Here is a 15,649-nt window from a genome sequence, read left to right as displayed (position 1 = left end):
AAAGAGTGATGCCAGGAGGTCAGCTTTATCTTTGGATGAATTATCAGTGGTAACCATCAGGATGAGAGAAAGGTGAAAGTGCAGGTGAGCAGAAGTTATGTCCAATGGCCTTAACAAGGGACCAGAAGGCACTATCGACTTGGAGAGGAGACAAATTTTCTTCTGTTGTTCTTTATGAAATCAAATTTGGATCTGCTGATGACTGATTTGCATATGTTGCTTGCTTTGGTATAAGCAGAGAATGAAGTTGGAGTTCTTGATGTGAGCCACGTATAGTAAGCTAAATTTTTTTATTCAACTGCTTTTCTACATTTCTGGTTCAATCAGGACTTGGAAAGCAGATGAGGATTATGAATTAAATGAGGGATGAATGCCTTCATACCAACGAGAATAATTTTTGTGACTTATTCACAGCAGGTGTTAGGATCAGGCAAGTGGAAACAATAGTCAGACCAAGGAAAGGAAGAGTAGAAATTCCTGAGGTCATCTAGAGGATGCAAGGTCAGGATTGGTTGGAGGAGGAGTGTTTGGTAAGAGAGGAGATTTGTACAAGATTGCAGTCTGAGTTACTGAGAGAAGAGGTAATCTCTATAGTGCATATGGAAGGACAACTGGTCAAAAAGAGATCCAGAGTATTTGGAGAGAGTGAAGTGGTTTATCAGGAATTTGAATGGGTAGATTTATGATTTGTGTTAGGTATTACTTATAGCAAAGACTTCTGCTTAGAAGGGTATTTGAACTCTACTCCAGTCATCTGGATTTGAATCTCTGACCAGGCCTTCTGAATTATGCAGTGTAGCCAATGTAAAACTTTTATACCTCATATTTGAGCATTTCTGATTGAATATCATCTACTCCAGCTGCCTTTCCATCAGGCTTTTGATGGCTTTTTTCTACCTCAAGTATCAATATATATATTCCTCATTGCTTTACTCTTGAATATTTTCTGCCACTGTGCTGTAATGGCTAATTTCATTTAGCAGTGTTTCAAAGTACTTACTCTAGGCATCTAGAAAATCGTTTTCTTCAGTTTTCATGTTGCCTTTATCATAGTTGATTCCTTTTATAGTACTTTTTCCTCCATTTCTAGGCTTTTTAATAGCCTCCAGAATATTTTACTCACTTCCTGATATTTATTTTCTTTGTTTTTACCAAAGTGTTCCCATAACTTTTGTGTAACTAGTTTGACACATTCATTGGTTTGCTTTCTTGCATTTTTTTTCTCTATATTCTTTTAGATCATATGCTGACTGACTTGCCAGTAACTTTCAATATGCTTTCTTCTTTCCCTTGACAGCTGTTTTAAATTCCTGAGTCCACCAGGGCATATTGATTTTTCTATCCTTGCAGACAACCTCTCTGGCTTAATTAGTTTTCTATATAGTTTACCACTGAATCTCCAAGGTTTGGTTTTTGTTTTTCCAATTCTTACTTTTTTAAAAAAATAGTATTTATGTATTTGAGTCTTCAATTTACCACTGAAAGGTGCTCAGTGGTATTTTTTTTTTTAACTTTCTGATGCATTTGTCTTTTTACAGGGTAGTGCAAGTTCGAGAGTGGTAAATCAGCTTCTAACAGAGATGGATGGACTAGAATCCAGGCAGCAAGTTTTTGTTTTGGCTGCAACAAATCGTCCAGACATAATTGATCCTGCTATGTTACGGCCAGGACGTCTAGATAAAACTCTTTTCGTCAATCTTCCAGATTCTAAAGATAAAATGGATATCCTTAAAACAATTACTAAGGTTTGTTTGAAAAATATATTCCAGAATTTGCATACTCTGTGTGTAAATTATATTTGAGAAGAAATTCTATCGTTGTTTCTATCCGTTACTTAAATATGAGTAAACAAAAGTTTACACATGAAATAAATATCTTAACAACCAGCCTATTTGTATGTAGAGGCAATAGGCTTTACATAAAATTGCCTCAGTGCAAAAAGTACATGCCAGGAATACAGCATCCTTCCTTCCAGACATGTGTATTGCTTTGCATTATGGGAAAGGCTACTACCAGGATCAGTTTTAACCTTTATTAAGGAACAGTTTGTTTAAAAAGGTCCCACAAGTTCCAAAAACTGTAAATTAATAGTCGCCTAAAATCATACTTTAGTCACTGTAAACCTGAATAACTCCAGGAGACTGAGTATCTACATTGATTCAACCAGATGGCACTATGCAAAGCATGCATTCCATCTGCAAGCAGAAATCCATCATTTATGCCAAACTTTACATTCTGGATGCTCTACTCAGCAACAAGCAAAGGCTCTCTGGCACGATGTTTGCTCTGCTCTTCTCTACTCTTAGGGTAAGTGTCCTCTAGATCATCCTTAATCTAGTTGAATCAGTTAAAACTACATCCATTACAGAAGTCATACTATAGAATAGTATGACTTCTGTAAATAGCAAAATGGTTTATCACCATATTATTACAATACCCTGGATGAGAGAAAGTTGTGGCAAGTTTTTTCATGGTCAAATAGTCAAATCAGATGATACCGAGACAGTTTGATGTGAAGTCGAGCCCCCGCTGCTGAGAGACCACAATAAAAGTAAAACACAGTCTGGGTAGTGATCCTTCCCATAATGCATGGCAATATAGATGTCCAAATAGAAAGTATGATGTAAATTATGTGATGATACTATGGCAATTTGATGAACTGTTTCTGTGTACAAGTAGCCGATACTTCACAACGAAGTTTTTGCTTGGATAAAAGGTGAGATCAGTCTATAATCTTCATATCTGCTGTTGTGCAAAGTATTGAAAAAATTGTTTAGAAATAGAATGCAGGATTGGGTTGATGGATATATGATAATCTCTATGGTCAGCATAGGTTTGTGAAGGGAAGGGCAGGTCTTGTGTTTGCGATCCACTTATATTTTATGATAAGGTGACGAATGTGTTTGGATGAAGGAGATTCATATATAGTGGGTTTTTTTTTTTTGCAAAGACATTTGATAGATTACCACATAACAGATTGGTGTATAAGCTGCAGAAGATGAGATTAGATGGATTGAAGATAAGCTTTCTGAAAGATACCAGCAAGTTGTATATAATGGAGCATTGTCTTAGAAAAGGAAGGTGAGCAGTGGCATGCCTCAGGGTTCTGTTCTTTTGTCCCTGCTGTTAACTTATTTGTTAATGACATTCCATGTGGATTGACTGGGGGATCTTCAAATGTTTGCCAGTGATGCAAAGTTAGGTAGAATTATCAGAATTATTGGTAGAGCTGTACTTCAGAAAGTGAATAAGATTTGAGATCTTGGAGTGATGATAGACAGTCGACTGAAGTTCTGAGGGCACATTGCAAGTGTTGCATGTGGTGTTGCTGTTATACATTGACATATAAGGATAAGGTGGTGGTGCCTTTATATAAGGCATTGGTCAGACCATATATGGACTGTTGTGCTCAGATTTGGTCACCTACTTTTCATTATGATCTGGAAACACTACAGAGGGTCCAAAGACAGATGACCAAAGTTATATCAGAACTCTGGAGTGTTAGTTATGAAGAGCATTTGGGAGAACATGGATTAGAGGTTGGTGGATAGGAGAAGGAGATGAGGAGATATGATACAGACTTCCAAGTTAGTTAAGTGATTCTATCAGATTAATACAGAAGGAATTATAAAAAGAGTGGATGTTAAGGTGGAAAGAATGAGAGGCCATCCCTGGAAGTTGTATAAAGATGTGGTGAAGAAGGGCGTGAGAAGTAGATTTTTTACATGGAGAGTTGTAGTGAGTGTAATGCATTGCAAGAGTGCATTATGAATACAAGTAGTGTAAATAACTTGAAAGCTCAATAAGATAGACATATTGCTGGTTGAGTGGGCCTCCCACGAGTTTGTTGACTCCATGGCGGTTACGAAGATAATAATAAAATGAACCATAGCTGATAGATATGACATCCGAACTCCACATAAGAACAGTTTGGATAGTAGGATAATTGTGAAGTATTTATTAAATTAGGTAATCAATAATAAAACAGTGTTGGAGGAGTGGGGATAACCAAATACTTTGCTGTCAACCTCATGCATAAATATGGACATGAATATTTAAGCAGTTGTATTTGTATAATTTTGGAGACTTGGTTTCAAAATTAAATCCCATCTGAGTAAAACACTCCCTGTGCCATCTGTAAAAATTGAAATAAAATTGAATGCAGAATGGAAAATTGAGTATTTGAAGTAGGCATCTACTTTTCCTTGTACTTGATTAACATGGAGAATTCTATCCTCAAAAAAATTTATTTAATTCTCTTAATCCCAATACATGGGTAATTTTGTAAAGAATTACTGAATGCACTGTGTCACATCATGAAGAACAAGTCACAATTAATGTCCAGATTTTACCATTTGAAAAGACCTGTACATCAGCACCCTATAAACAGCCGCTATATATCAACAAAATATAACATATACTATATAACAACAAAACTGGGTTTGTTAGGATCCTCAGTTTCATGACAACAAAACCATCATTTCCTTCTACGCATCTTCGAAGGGTGTATAGCAACTCTGAGAGATCAATAATTAAGTTGTATTATTACTAACTCCTGTTAGCAGTTTTCTTCAGAGTTAATCCATGATGTATGAGGTTTTACATTGCCTTCTTCTATGGCATTGCTAACTGCATAAAGAAACTTAGATAATTTTCTTTCAAGGTTACATGGCAGGTCAGCATTCATGGTGTAGAATTTATGTTGATAAAAACACACGTGTTGAAACAATTATTTTATTGTAAGTAAAATAATTAAGAAAATAATACTCAATATTTCAACCTCTGTATGAAGGTCATTAGAAAAACCTATACAGTATATGAACAAGACATAAGCTACATGAACACATAAGCACACATTTTACCATAACCAAAAGAAGTAAAAAAAAGTTGCATAAAAAGTAGGGTTCCCAGTTTTCATTGCACTTTTTTAATAATATTGTAACACACTGAGACTTTCCAGAGAAGTTTGTGGAAAGCTTCCCCCCCCCCAAATCAGGAGACTTATTAAGTATTACAAGGTAAAGGCCCATAGCCCTAACCAGTATATGTTACAAAGTTCTTTGAAAGATCATCAGTACTTGAATTAGTAACCGTTTAAGTTCCTTTAAACGGTTACTAATTCAAGTACTGATGATCTTTCAATTGATGATAATTCAAACTGATGATAATTCAAATCATGCAAATCTATGGATTTCTGGAAAAAATGATTTACTCCAGCTTATCCCTTTTTAGGGACATAATGCATCTAGTAAACCAGCAACAGTTCCATATGCATTATTGTAAACAGATTTAAACAGAGCACTTGACATCATTCAACATGAGTATCTCCAGCATATCTTACTGAGGTTATAATCAAAATTTATAAAAGAGTGATGACAAAATTTTAGTCAACATATTCCTGTCAGATCCTGTTCCTGAGGGTTTAGACAAGGAAGTGCTTTAAGTGCCCTGCTCTTCACATTGGCAGTAGAACCCTTAACAGATGGTTCAAGAATGTACAGTTATTATGATTTTGGACCTTATTAAAACCCGTCATGTATGCCAAAGACATTGTGTTCACTTTAAGGAATCGACTCTGTGTATTGTTTCTTCAGACTAGCTGAATTTTATAACATCTGTGGGCTGTGTGTTAACCCTGAAAAACTATACTTAGAATTGTTGGAATTGTCAGAGAAAACTTCATGCTGCAAACACATCAGATCTTTCATGAAAGTTGGGAATCCCTCAGGCTATGGAGAATGGGGTCTGCATCAGACCCCATTCTCAGTAGTAGAGTTACAGCTCTGGAAACTATGCCAACATTACAGGCATCTACAATGAACAGGAAACAATAATCTAGAGATGATTCCTAAACTGTTTATGGAATTTTTCAAGATAAGATTGATAAAGATCTTCAGTTTTTGCCTCAGTTTGGGTAGGTTTCTCCCTGCCTATTTTGAAGGTTAAGTACCTGGTCAATACTCTGCAAGTTACCTGTAAAGCATTAGTATCTATACATCTTCAGCACATTAATCAGATACTTCATAGTGTTCTCTGCACCCTTTTTCAAAGACACCTGTCACAGAGGTCCAGTAGTAGAAGTTATAGCAACATATTAGATTGTCTGTGTTTGACGGAAAGAAGGATTTGTACAATGCTGATTGACTGCATCTAAATGGTCTTGGTGTTAGGTATCTGGGGAGAGAGCTTTGTTCACTGAGCACGCTGAAGCTCAGATTCAGGAAAACTTAAGCAATTATGGTGGAAGCAAGTGAGAGTTTGTGAAGGCACCCATGAGGTGAGTGAGAAATCTAGTCTCTCTAGCAAAAACATTGAATAGGATAGTCAATTCAGGAAGTAAAAGTGGGTTGGGGGTCTAAAGGGATGTTGCAGTTTCTATATACTAATGCCAGAAGTTTCAAGAAGAAGAGGGAGGAGACTTTTAGCATTGGTTAGTGCAACCTCACCAAAAGTTACAGGCATTAGGGAGACTTGGCTAACAGAAAATAATGTAGTTACAAGGCTTGAAGGGTTTAGTATTTTCAGGTAAGATAGGATGGGGGGGGGGAGGCATGTACTAGTTATGATAGCAGAGGAATTACAGCCAAAAAGAATAGGAGACAGGTGAGAGGGTGGCTATTCATTTGACGCAATCTGGTGTGAGATTAAGGCCAGTAAGACAAAATATACAGTTGGTTCTACTAGGCTCTTTAATTTAAGTCTCAGCTTTGGTTGAGTTCGAAAGGAGTGAAAAGATGGCAAAATTATCCCTTTGCATAAGGGAGGTTCTAAGACTGAAGTAACAAATTATAGACATGGTGGTATAAGTATTAGAAAAATTGGTCAAAACGAGAATTTAAGAATGGGTAGATAAAAATATGATACTTAATGAAGGTCAACATGGCTTTGTGAAGGATCGGTCATGCCCTAGTAATTTACTAACTTTTTATAATATAGTAAGAGCTGAGTGGGATAAAGGAAATGGCTACATGATGATTTTGCTGGATTTTGCAAAGCATTTGACAGAATACCACATGGTACTCGGTTATGCATATTAGAATAAATGGGAGTGGATAAGAAGGTGGCTGTTGGACAGATATCAAAAAGTGGTATATGGAGGAGCATAATTGAGGTGAAAACAGGTGACTAGTGGCATACCGCAAGATTTAGTGCTGGGACATTGCTGTTTAATTTGTACATAAGTGACATAGGAAATATTCAGTTGTTTGCTGGTGATGCAAAATAAGTAGAGTAATAGCACAGGCCCGCAAAATTCGAGTCATGAAATGTTGTCTAGAAACTATTCACTGTTTCTGATTTATTTTTGACTGCTGATTTTAAATATCTCTTGCATTTTTCTCTATCACGTAAGGATTTTTCACAACATGGATCTCAATATTTCAGTAAAATAGCTTTAAAAAATGCATTATATTAAGTAAAATAACAGTATTTAAAATTTTCCGTAAACATTTTTGGAATGAAAGTATTAGAAAAAAATGTTTTAATTAAAGTAATTAAAGATTAATCTTTAGTACATACTTTATATTTCGTTGTGGTATCTTTTTCTTTTTTCTTCAAAGCTTCTTTTTGAACTTTTTCTGTGAAATTCTTCTCCCGGGTCGTCTTTGCGCAACATCCAGTAATAGTCTGCCATCATGTTGACATTCCACTTGCCCTGATACCTTCTTTCCATCTTCTTGATGTCTTGGTGGAATTGCTCTCCTTGCTGAAAGTTTATTTTTCACTTGGTCAGACTATAATAAATTTAGTTTAATCCTTTATCCAAGTGTGTGCAAACAAAGTTTGCGCCTGAAAGTATCTTCAGGACTGGGGTAAAGTGGTACAACACCGGGCGAATCCTTGCAAAGGTCGAGCAAGCTACCAACACTCCTATCTCAGAATCTCCCATAATGCAAAACACATCTCCTTGTGGATATGTATAATGTTATGCATTAAGGGAAGGGCCACTATCCAGACTAGTTTCGACCTTTATTGAGGTCTCTTCAGTGGGAGCCAGGCCCAAGTGGAGATACCAAGGCAGAGGCATTAGCAAGGTCATCTCCTCCTATAGGAGCTGCCAAACAGTGTGCCACCTTTTTATTAAATTACTCTGGATTTAGAGAAAGATGTTGAAAGTGTATTTTTCACTTGGTCAGACTATAATAAATTTAGTTTAATCCTTTATCCAAGTGTTTGCAAACAAAGTTTGTGCCTGAAAGTATCTTCAGGACTGGGGTAAAGTGGTACAACACTGGGTGACTCCTTACAAAGGTGGAGCAAGCTACCAACACTCCTATCTCAATATCTCCCATAATGCAAAACACATCTCCTTGCAGATATGTATAATGTTATGCATTAAGGGAAGGGCCACTACCGAGACTAGTTTCGACCTTTATTGAGGTCTCTTCGGTGGGACACACTTGGATAAAGGATTAAACTAAATTTATTATAGTCTGACCAAGTGAAAAATAAACTTTCAACATCTTTCTCTAAATCCAGAGTAATTTAATAAAAAGTGGCACACCGTTTGGCAGCTCCTATAGGAGGAGATGACCTTGCTAATGCTTCTGCTTTGGTATCTCCACTTGGGCCTGGCTCCCACTGAAGAGACCTCAATAAAGGTCGAAACTAGTCTGGGTAGTGGCCCTTCCCTTAATGCATAACATTATACATATCCACAAGGAGATGTGTTTTGCATTATGGGAGATGCTGAGATAGGATTGTTGGTAGCTTGCTCCACCTTTGCAAGGAGTCGCCCGGTGTTGTACCACTTTACCCCAGTCCTGAAGATACTTTCAGCCGCAAACTTTGTTTGCACACACTTGGATAAAGGATTAAACTAAATTTATTATTATGCTCTCCTTGCTGACAGTTCCCAGATTCTCAGGAAAGTAGTCTAAATGAGAGTTGAGAAAGTGCACTTTTAAGCTCATGGAGCATCCCAAATCCTTGAATTTCTGTAGCATGTCTTCCACAATCATTTTATAATTGGGATCCTTGTGATTTCCTAAAAATTTGGTCACCACCTCTTTCAAAGCTTTCCATGCTTCTTTTTCAACAGCTGCCATTTTTTTTTCAAACAGTTCATCCTTCATAAGTTTCCTGATGTCCGGACCAATAAAAATACCTTTTTTCAATTTTGCTGTAGATAATTCTGGAAATTTTGCATAGATGTATTTGTATTTAAAACACTCTCCTTCTTTCGACAAAGCCTTGACAAATTGCTTCATCAATCCCAGCTTTATGTGAAGCAGGGGTAAAAGGATTTTTTCCCAAGCAACCGAAGTTTTGTGTAACACATTTTTACTTCCAGGTTCTAATGTGACTCTTTCTGGCCATTCCTTCTTGATCCAATGTTGCTCTTGATCTTGGCCATCCCACTCGCACGAAAAGCGCTGGTATTTGGTGTATGCTCTTTGTTGTCCCAAAATCATAGATATGACTTTAAGATCACCGCAAACTGTCCATCCATGATCATTATACTTAAGTTTGCTGAGAATGAAGGCTAAATTTTTGTATTGTTCTTTCAAATGCTTGGTATGTGCTACTGGTACTGAAGCATACTTATTTTAATTATGGAGAAGCACAGCTTTGAGGCTTCTTTTTGAGGAATCAATAAACAACTTCCAATCGATGACTTCATATTTTACGTTGAATTTTCTTATCAGTCTGGGAATATCGTTACAGTAAACTAAATCACCTTCCTCTGAAAAGTAAGGAAGAAATCTCTTTCTTCTTAGAAAATATGCCACCTTTCAGAAATATGATAACCTTAGTAGTAGTCAACGACTAAATTTCAACTAAAGAATCAGACAAGAAAATGTGTCTGTGACAACAGGAAAGTCATCTGTTATATGTTGGCGAATCAGATTCGAAGTAGCCACCTGCACTTTTATCTGCATTTTTCCCTCCCCTTCCTATCTTAATAATGAGAAGTTTCAGGTAAATTTCTTTATTTACCATAAAAAAAAGCACTTCAAAAAAGCACTTATACAACTAATTAGCTGTAAATAAAGGAGAATGAAAATAAATACTAATGTGCTGAATTTAAATCCAAATACTACTAATAAAAATAATAAAATTAGAAATTGAGTAAAAGTGGTGGGTGATGCAATTTTTTTACTATTTTTTCTGAATGCAGCACTTAAATATCTATAAGAATCAATTATTACTTCTCAGGCAACTTTTCCATCACAGGCCTGTGCAGTTAATCAAGGCGATGTTCAGAGCTTGCAGGAAGATTTAAATAAGCTGCAGTATGGGCAAAAGATAATGGGTGTCAGTTTAATGTGGAGAAATAAAGTTATGCATTTTGGGATAAACAGATTACAAGCCATATATCGCTTTGATGGCACTGTACTCCAGGAAATAGATGAAGCTATAGGTTTAGGGATAGTAATAGACAGATTATTAAAACACTTAAGGAATTGAACAACGTAGTTAAGGATATAAATTAAATTATACTTTAAAAATATTTTCCGATATTTCGGCAACGTCACATTGCCATCTTCTAAAGGAACTTACAAAAAAAAGCACGTGCATAGGCACTACAAACACAGTAACTGGGGATGAAGAGATGAAGCTATTGTTCTCCTAAAAGTCCTGACGGTGCCCTCTAGTGGGCTAAGTAGGTGTTCTTGGCCGTTGGGCTGAAGGTCTGTTGATGTAAGCCTTCCAAATTTGGGGCAGTCGCATACAACCAAATGTGTTGAGGTTTGGAGAATTTCTTAGGGCTGAGGCTGATTCCATAAATAGTCTTTCGAATTTGTATTTGCTACGGCATATTACTGTAGCTTTCTTCCACCGTATTCTGTGGCATGTATCCAGAGCGTGGTCCACAAGCCCAGAATGGCTGTACTTGTGAAACCGGATGTAGTCCTTGTGTTCAGAAATTCTGATATTCGCTGTCCTGCCTATTTGGCCAAAGTAAGACAGATTACAACTGCAAGGGACCTGGTATACATCAGGTAGGTCTAGGAGAAGTGGTTGGTCTTTAGTGGAGCGGATAAGGGATGCCAATTTTCTGTAAGGTTTGTAACAGGAGGTCAGGTCATGCTTTTTCAAGATTTTAGTAATCTTTTCCAAGGTGCTTCGGATGTAGGGAATGGTGATGGATTTAGAGTAATCCTTGTTGTGGAGGGGAGGGGAGGGGATCTGTGGTTTGTAGGTTCTAATATTTTTTGGACTTTTGGGGGGGGGGGGGGGGTAGCCATTGGCTGAGAACGTGTTGAGGACGTGATTTAGTTCAGTGTTTAGGGCCAAGTCGTTTGAACAGATTAGTTTAGCCCTATTGTATAGTGTTTTCACTACTCCATATTGTTGTGAGGGGGGGGAGGGATTGTTGGTGAATGTATCTCCCTGTATGGGTGGGTTTTCTGTAAACTGAGAAAACCAAGGTTCCATTAAGCTGGCGGGCTAGTGTGTCTAGGAAAGGGAGGCTATTTTTTTCCTCTTTTTCTGGGGTGTTGGTTGTTTAAGTGTGTTAAGAAGGAGAGAAGTGTTTCAGAGCCATGTGGCCAAATAGCGAACACATCATCAATGTAGCGAAGCCATATGGTTGGTTTTTGTGGGGCAGAGGCTAAGGCTTTTTCTTCAAAGGTCTCGTAAAGAAATTGGTCAAGGGTGGGGAGAGTGGTGAACCCATGGCTGTCCCCTCTATTTGTTTGTAGAATTTTCCTTGCCAAACGAAATAGCCTGAGTTCATTGTGAACTGAAATAAGGCTGAGATATCGGGAGAAAATTTAGCTTGGATTAGCTCTAAAGTTTCCTTGAGTGGGAGATTTGTGAATAAAGAGGAGACGTCAAAGCTGACCATTATGTCAGTATGTTGGAGTGTAAGGTTTTCTATGCTGGCTTTGAAATGGGCTGAGTTTTTTATGTGTGATGGTGTGTTGCCAGTATAGTGTGTGAGCTCTTTGGCTAAATGTTTAGCTAATTTGTATGTGGGGGAATCAATGCCATCCACTATGGGACGTAATGGCACATTTTCTTTATGTATTTTTGGGAGTCCGTAAATGCCTGTTGTTCTCCTAAAAGTCCTGACGGTGCCCTCTAGCGAGCTAAGTAGGTGTTCTTGGCCATTGGGCTGAAGGTCTGCTGATGTAAGCCTCCCAAATTTGGGGCAGTCGCATACAACCAAATTTGTTGAGGTTTGGAGAATTTCTTAGGGCTGAGGCTGATTCCATAAATAGTCTTTCGGAAAGTTCCATAAAGTTCCCTTCCGTAAAGGCCACATGGCTCTGAAACACTTCTCTCCTTCTTAACACACTTAAACAACCAACACCCCAGAATCAAATTCACCCTGGAAAAAAGAGGAAAAAAACAGCCTCCCTTTCCTAGACACACTAGTCACCTGCCAGCCTAATGGGACCTTGGTTTTCTCAGTTTACAGAAAACCCACCTATACAGGCAGATACATTCACCAACAATCCCCCCCCCCCTCACAACAATATGAAGTAGTGAAAACACTATACAACAGGGCTAAACTAATCTGTTTAAACGAATTGGCCCTAAACACTGAACTAAATCACATCCTCAACACTTTCTCAGCTAATGGCTACCCCCCCCCCCCCAAAAAAAAAAAGTCCAAAAAAATATTAGAACCTACAAACCACAGATCCCCTCTCCTCCCTCCCCCCTTCACAACAAAGATTACTCTAAATCCATCACCATTCCCTACATCCGAGGCACCTCGGAAAAGATTACCAAAATCTTAAAAAAGCATGACCTGACCTCCTGTTACAAACCTTACAGGAAATTGGCATCCCTTATCCGCTCCACTAAAGACCAACCACTTCCCCTAGACCTACCTGGTGTATACCAGGTCCCTTGCAGTTGTAATCTGTCTTACTTTGGCCAAACAGACAAGACAGCGAATATCAGAATTTCTGAACACAAGGACTACATCCGGTTTCACAAGTACAGCCATTCTGGTCTTGCGGACCATGCTCTGGATACACGCCACAGAATACGGTGGAAGAAAGCTACAGTAATACACCGTAGCAAATACAAATTCGAAAGACTATTTATGGAATCAGCCTCAGCCCTAAGAAATTCTCCAAACCTCAACAAATTTGGTTGTATGCGACTGCCCCAAATTTGGGAGGCTTACATCAGCAGACCTTCAGCCCAACGGCCAAGAACACCTACTTAGCCCGCTAGAGTGCATCATCAGAACTTTTAGGAGAACAATAGCTTCATCTCTTCATTCCCAGTTACTGTGTTTGTAGTGCCTACGTGCACGTGCTTTTTTTGTAAGTTCCTTTAGAAGATGGCAATGTGACGTTGCCGAAATATCGGAAAATATTTATTAAAGTATAATTTAATTTATATCCTTAACTACGTTGTTCAATTCCTTAAGTGTTTTAATAATGCATACGTATAAGCCTGTCTACGAGTAATAGACAGAGAGTTAAAGTTTAGAGGATATATTGCAAAGATCGCTAAGGTAACTCATGAGATTACTTAGCTATTGAAGAACACATTAACAAGTAGAGATAAGGAAGTTATTCCTCTTTATAAGGCCTTGATATGCCCATGTCTGGATTACTGTGCTGAAATCTGGTTGCCTCAGTTTCTTGCTGATGAGCTAGTGGTCGAGAGGATTCAGAGGCGAGCAACCAAGATGGTGAGTGGTGTGTGGAATGTTCCTTATGAGGATAGGTTGCAGGTGTGTATATTGCAGAAGTTGGTTGATAGGAGAAAAAGAGGGGATATGATAGAAACATTTAAGTTGCTTAAAAGATTTTATGGGACAGATGCAGGGGAAATGTTTCAGCACTTGGCTAGAGGGATCAGAACAAGGGTCATCCCTGGAAGTTTAATAAAGGTGTGGTCAGTAGGGATGTGACAACTAGATTTTTTTCTTGGTGGGGTATGAATGCATGGAATGTGTTGCTGAAGTCAGTTTTGAGTGCTTTGTCTGTTAATGAGTTCAAAGAGAGGTTCGATAGATTGTGTGAATAGATTGAATCTCCTGCGTTGAGTCATTGGACTCCATGGAGGTGCCCGTATAATAATAATATTACAATCTACTATGACCATCAAACTCACACAGTACCAGAATACCCATTGCTAAATGTATAAACAAACTTTTTTTTTTTTTTTTATGATTCAAAGCTGTGAATAAACTACAAATTCCAGTCTTTACTCTCTCTCCACCTACAATTTGATCTGGTTCAGACAAAACAGATCTACATTTCTTGATGAACAAAATCAAATACCACCTTTGGAAAGCGCAAAAGTAGAAAAAAGTGACCAACATCAGCAAAGTCTACAGTAGTGTGGCAAAGCATGTTTGCATCAGTCATCAGATTTTTACATCTGGAAAGACATCTCTTTGGGAATGATTGCTTTCTGTGACTATGGTGCCAACTACCTATTCATTATACTATAAGAGAAGTTCATAAAACTGACTCTTTCTCTAAGCTTTTTTGTATGATTTCTTCTATACGTATATAGCTAAAGTTCTTAGATTTTTTTTTTTTTTTTCTCTATTAATCTGTTAAGAAGCAGGAGAAACTCTTACAAAATGAGACTTGAGGTTATAAAGAAAAAGAGATGATAATGACACTAGGATCATTTAACATTAAATACTGAGACTAAAGAAAGCCTGTTGTGTTTACCAACTTGATCCAATGAAAGTATCAATAAAAGTCAAAACCATAAACATCAACATGGGCCATCATCCATATTCATCAGACTTAGCCTCTTGTGACTTTTGGGTGTTCTCAAAACTGAGGAATGACTTCACAGATATGCATTCCAGGAATTTCATTATCAGTTGTAGCAATATGCAGTGGTGATAATGAAATTCCTGGAATGCATACAAAAAACTATATTTGCTTATCTGTCAATTGGTGACTATTGTTACTTTCAAAGTAATCTCCTCATGCAGCACTGCACTTAAACAATGCCCCATTGTCTAATTCATTCTTCAAAACATTTCTGGATCTCATCGTCTAGAATACATTTTTTTACTGTCACCACATGACATTGGATGTCAGAAACATAAAATCTACATCCTGTGAAGTCGTTGAAAGTTTATTTTTAACTTGGTTAGACTATAATAAATTTAGTTTAATCCTTTATCCAAGTGTTAGCAAATGAAGTTTGCACCTGAAAGTATCTTCAGGACTGGGGTACCATCCCATTTTTGTTGTACCACCTTACCCCAGTCCTGAAAATACTTTCGGGCACAAACTTTGTTTGCTCACACTTGGATAAAGGATTAAACTAAATTTATTATATCCTGTGAAGTCATTCCTTAGTTTTGAGAACACCCGAAAGTTTCAAGAGGCTAAGTCTGATGAATACAGATGATGGTCCATTGTTGATGTTTATCGTTGCTTTTTTAGCCAGAAACTTGTGGATGGCTATTGCATCACATGTACAGCCATTGTCATGATGGATGATCCAGTTGTTTGTTCAAAGTTCAGGACCATTCTTGACATGTCTAGAGTTTCACTTATGCTTTTGTCAAAATGTGATATTAATGTGCTGTTCTGAATTTCATTCATGCATTTGCAAACCTTGCCATGGCTTGTCAACTGGTGATTTGATTGTTTTGACATGACTCAAGGCAATAGCACAGAAGACACATCTAAACATGTATAGTCATGTGGTTCTGCCTAACTTGCCATACACATAATAGTATGAGGCAATTCTGGGA

General features: G+C 37.6%; 1 protein-coding gene across 3 annotated transcripts in view; it reads left to right on the top strand.

The window, feature by feature from the left end:
* LOC150102497 (nuclear valosin-containing protein-like) overlaps positions 1-15,649 on the top strand; it is a 534,631-nt gene that overhangs the window by 450,719 nt on the left and 68,263 nt on the right. For all 3 annotated transcript variants that reach the window (XM_090398755.1, XM_090398754.1, XM_090398756.1), the window contains one exon: positions 1,539-1,745. In XM_090398755.1, coding sequence (XP_090254881.1) covers positions 1,539-1,745 — 207 coding nt within the window. The remainder of the gene's footprint in view (positions 1-1,538; positions 1,746-15,649) is intronic.

The sequence above is a fragment of the Typopeltis vanoorti genome, chromosome 10 (genome assembly GCF_054136105.1).
Source record: "Typopeltis vanoorti isolate ZY-2024b chromosome 10, IOZ_Tvanoo_1.0, whole genome shotgun sequence".
NCBI lineage: Eukaryota > Metazoa > Arthropoda > Arachnida > Uropygi > Thelyphonidae > Typopeltis > Typopeltis vanoorti.
This window is presented reverse-complemented; position numbering and strand designations above follow the sequence as displayed.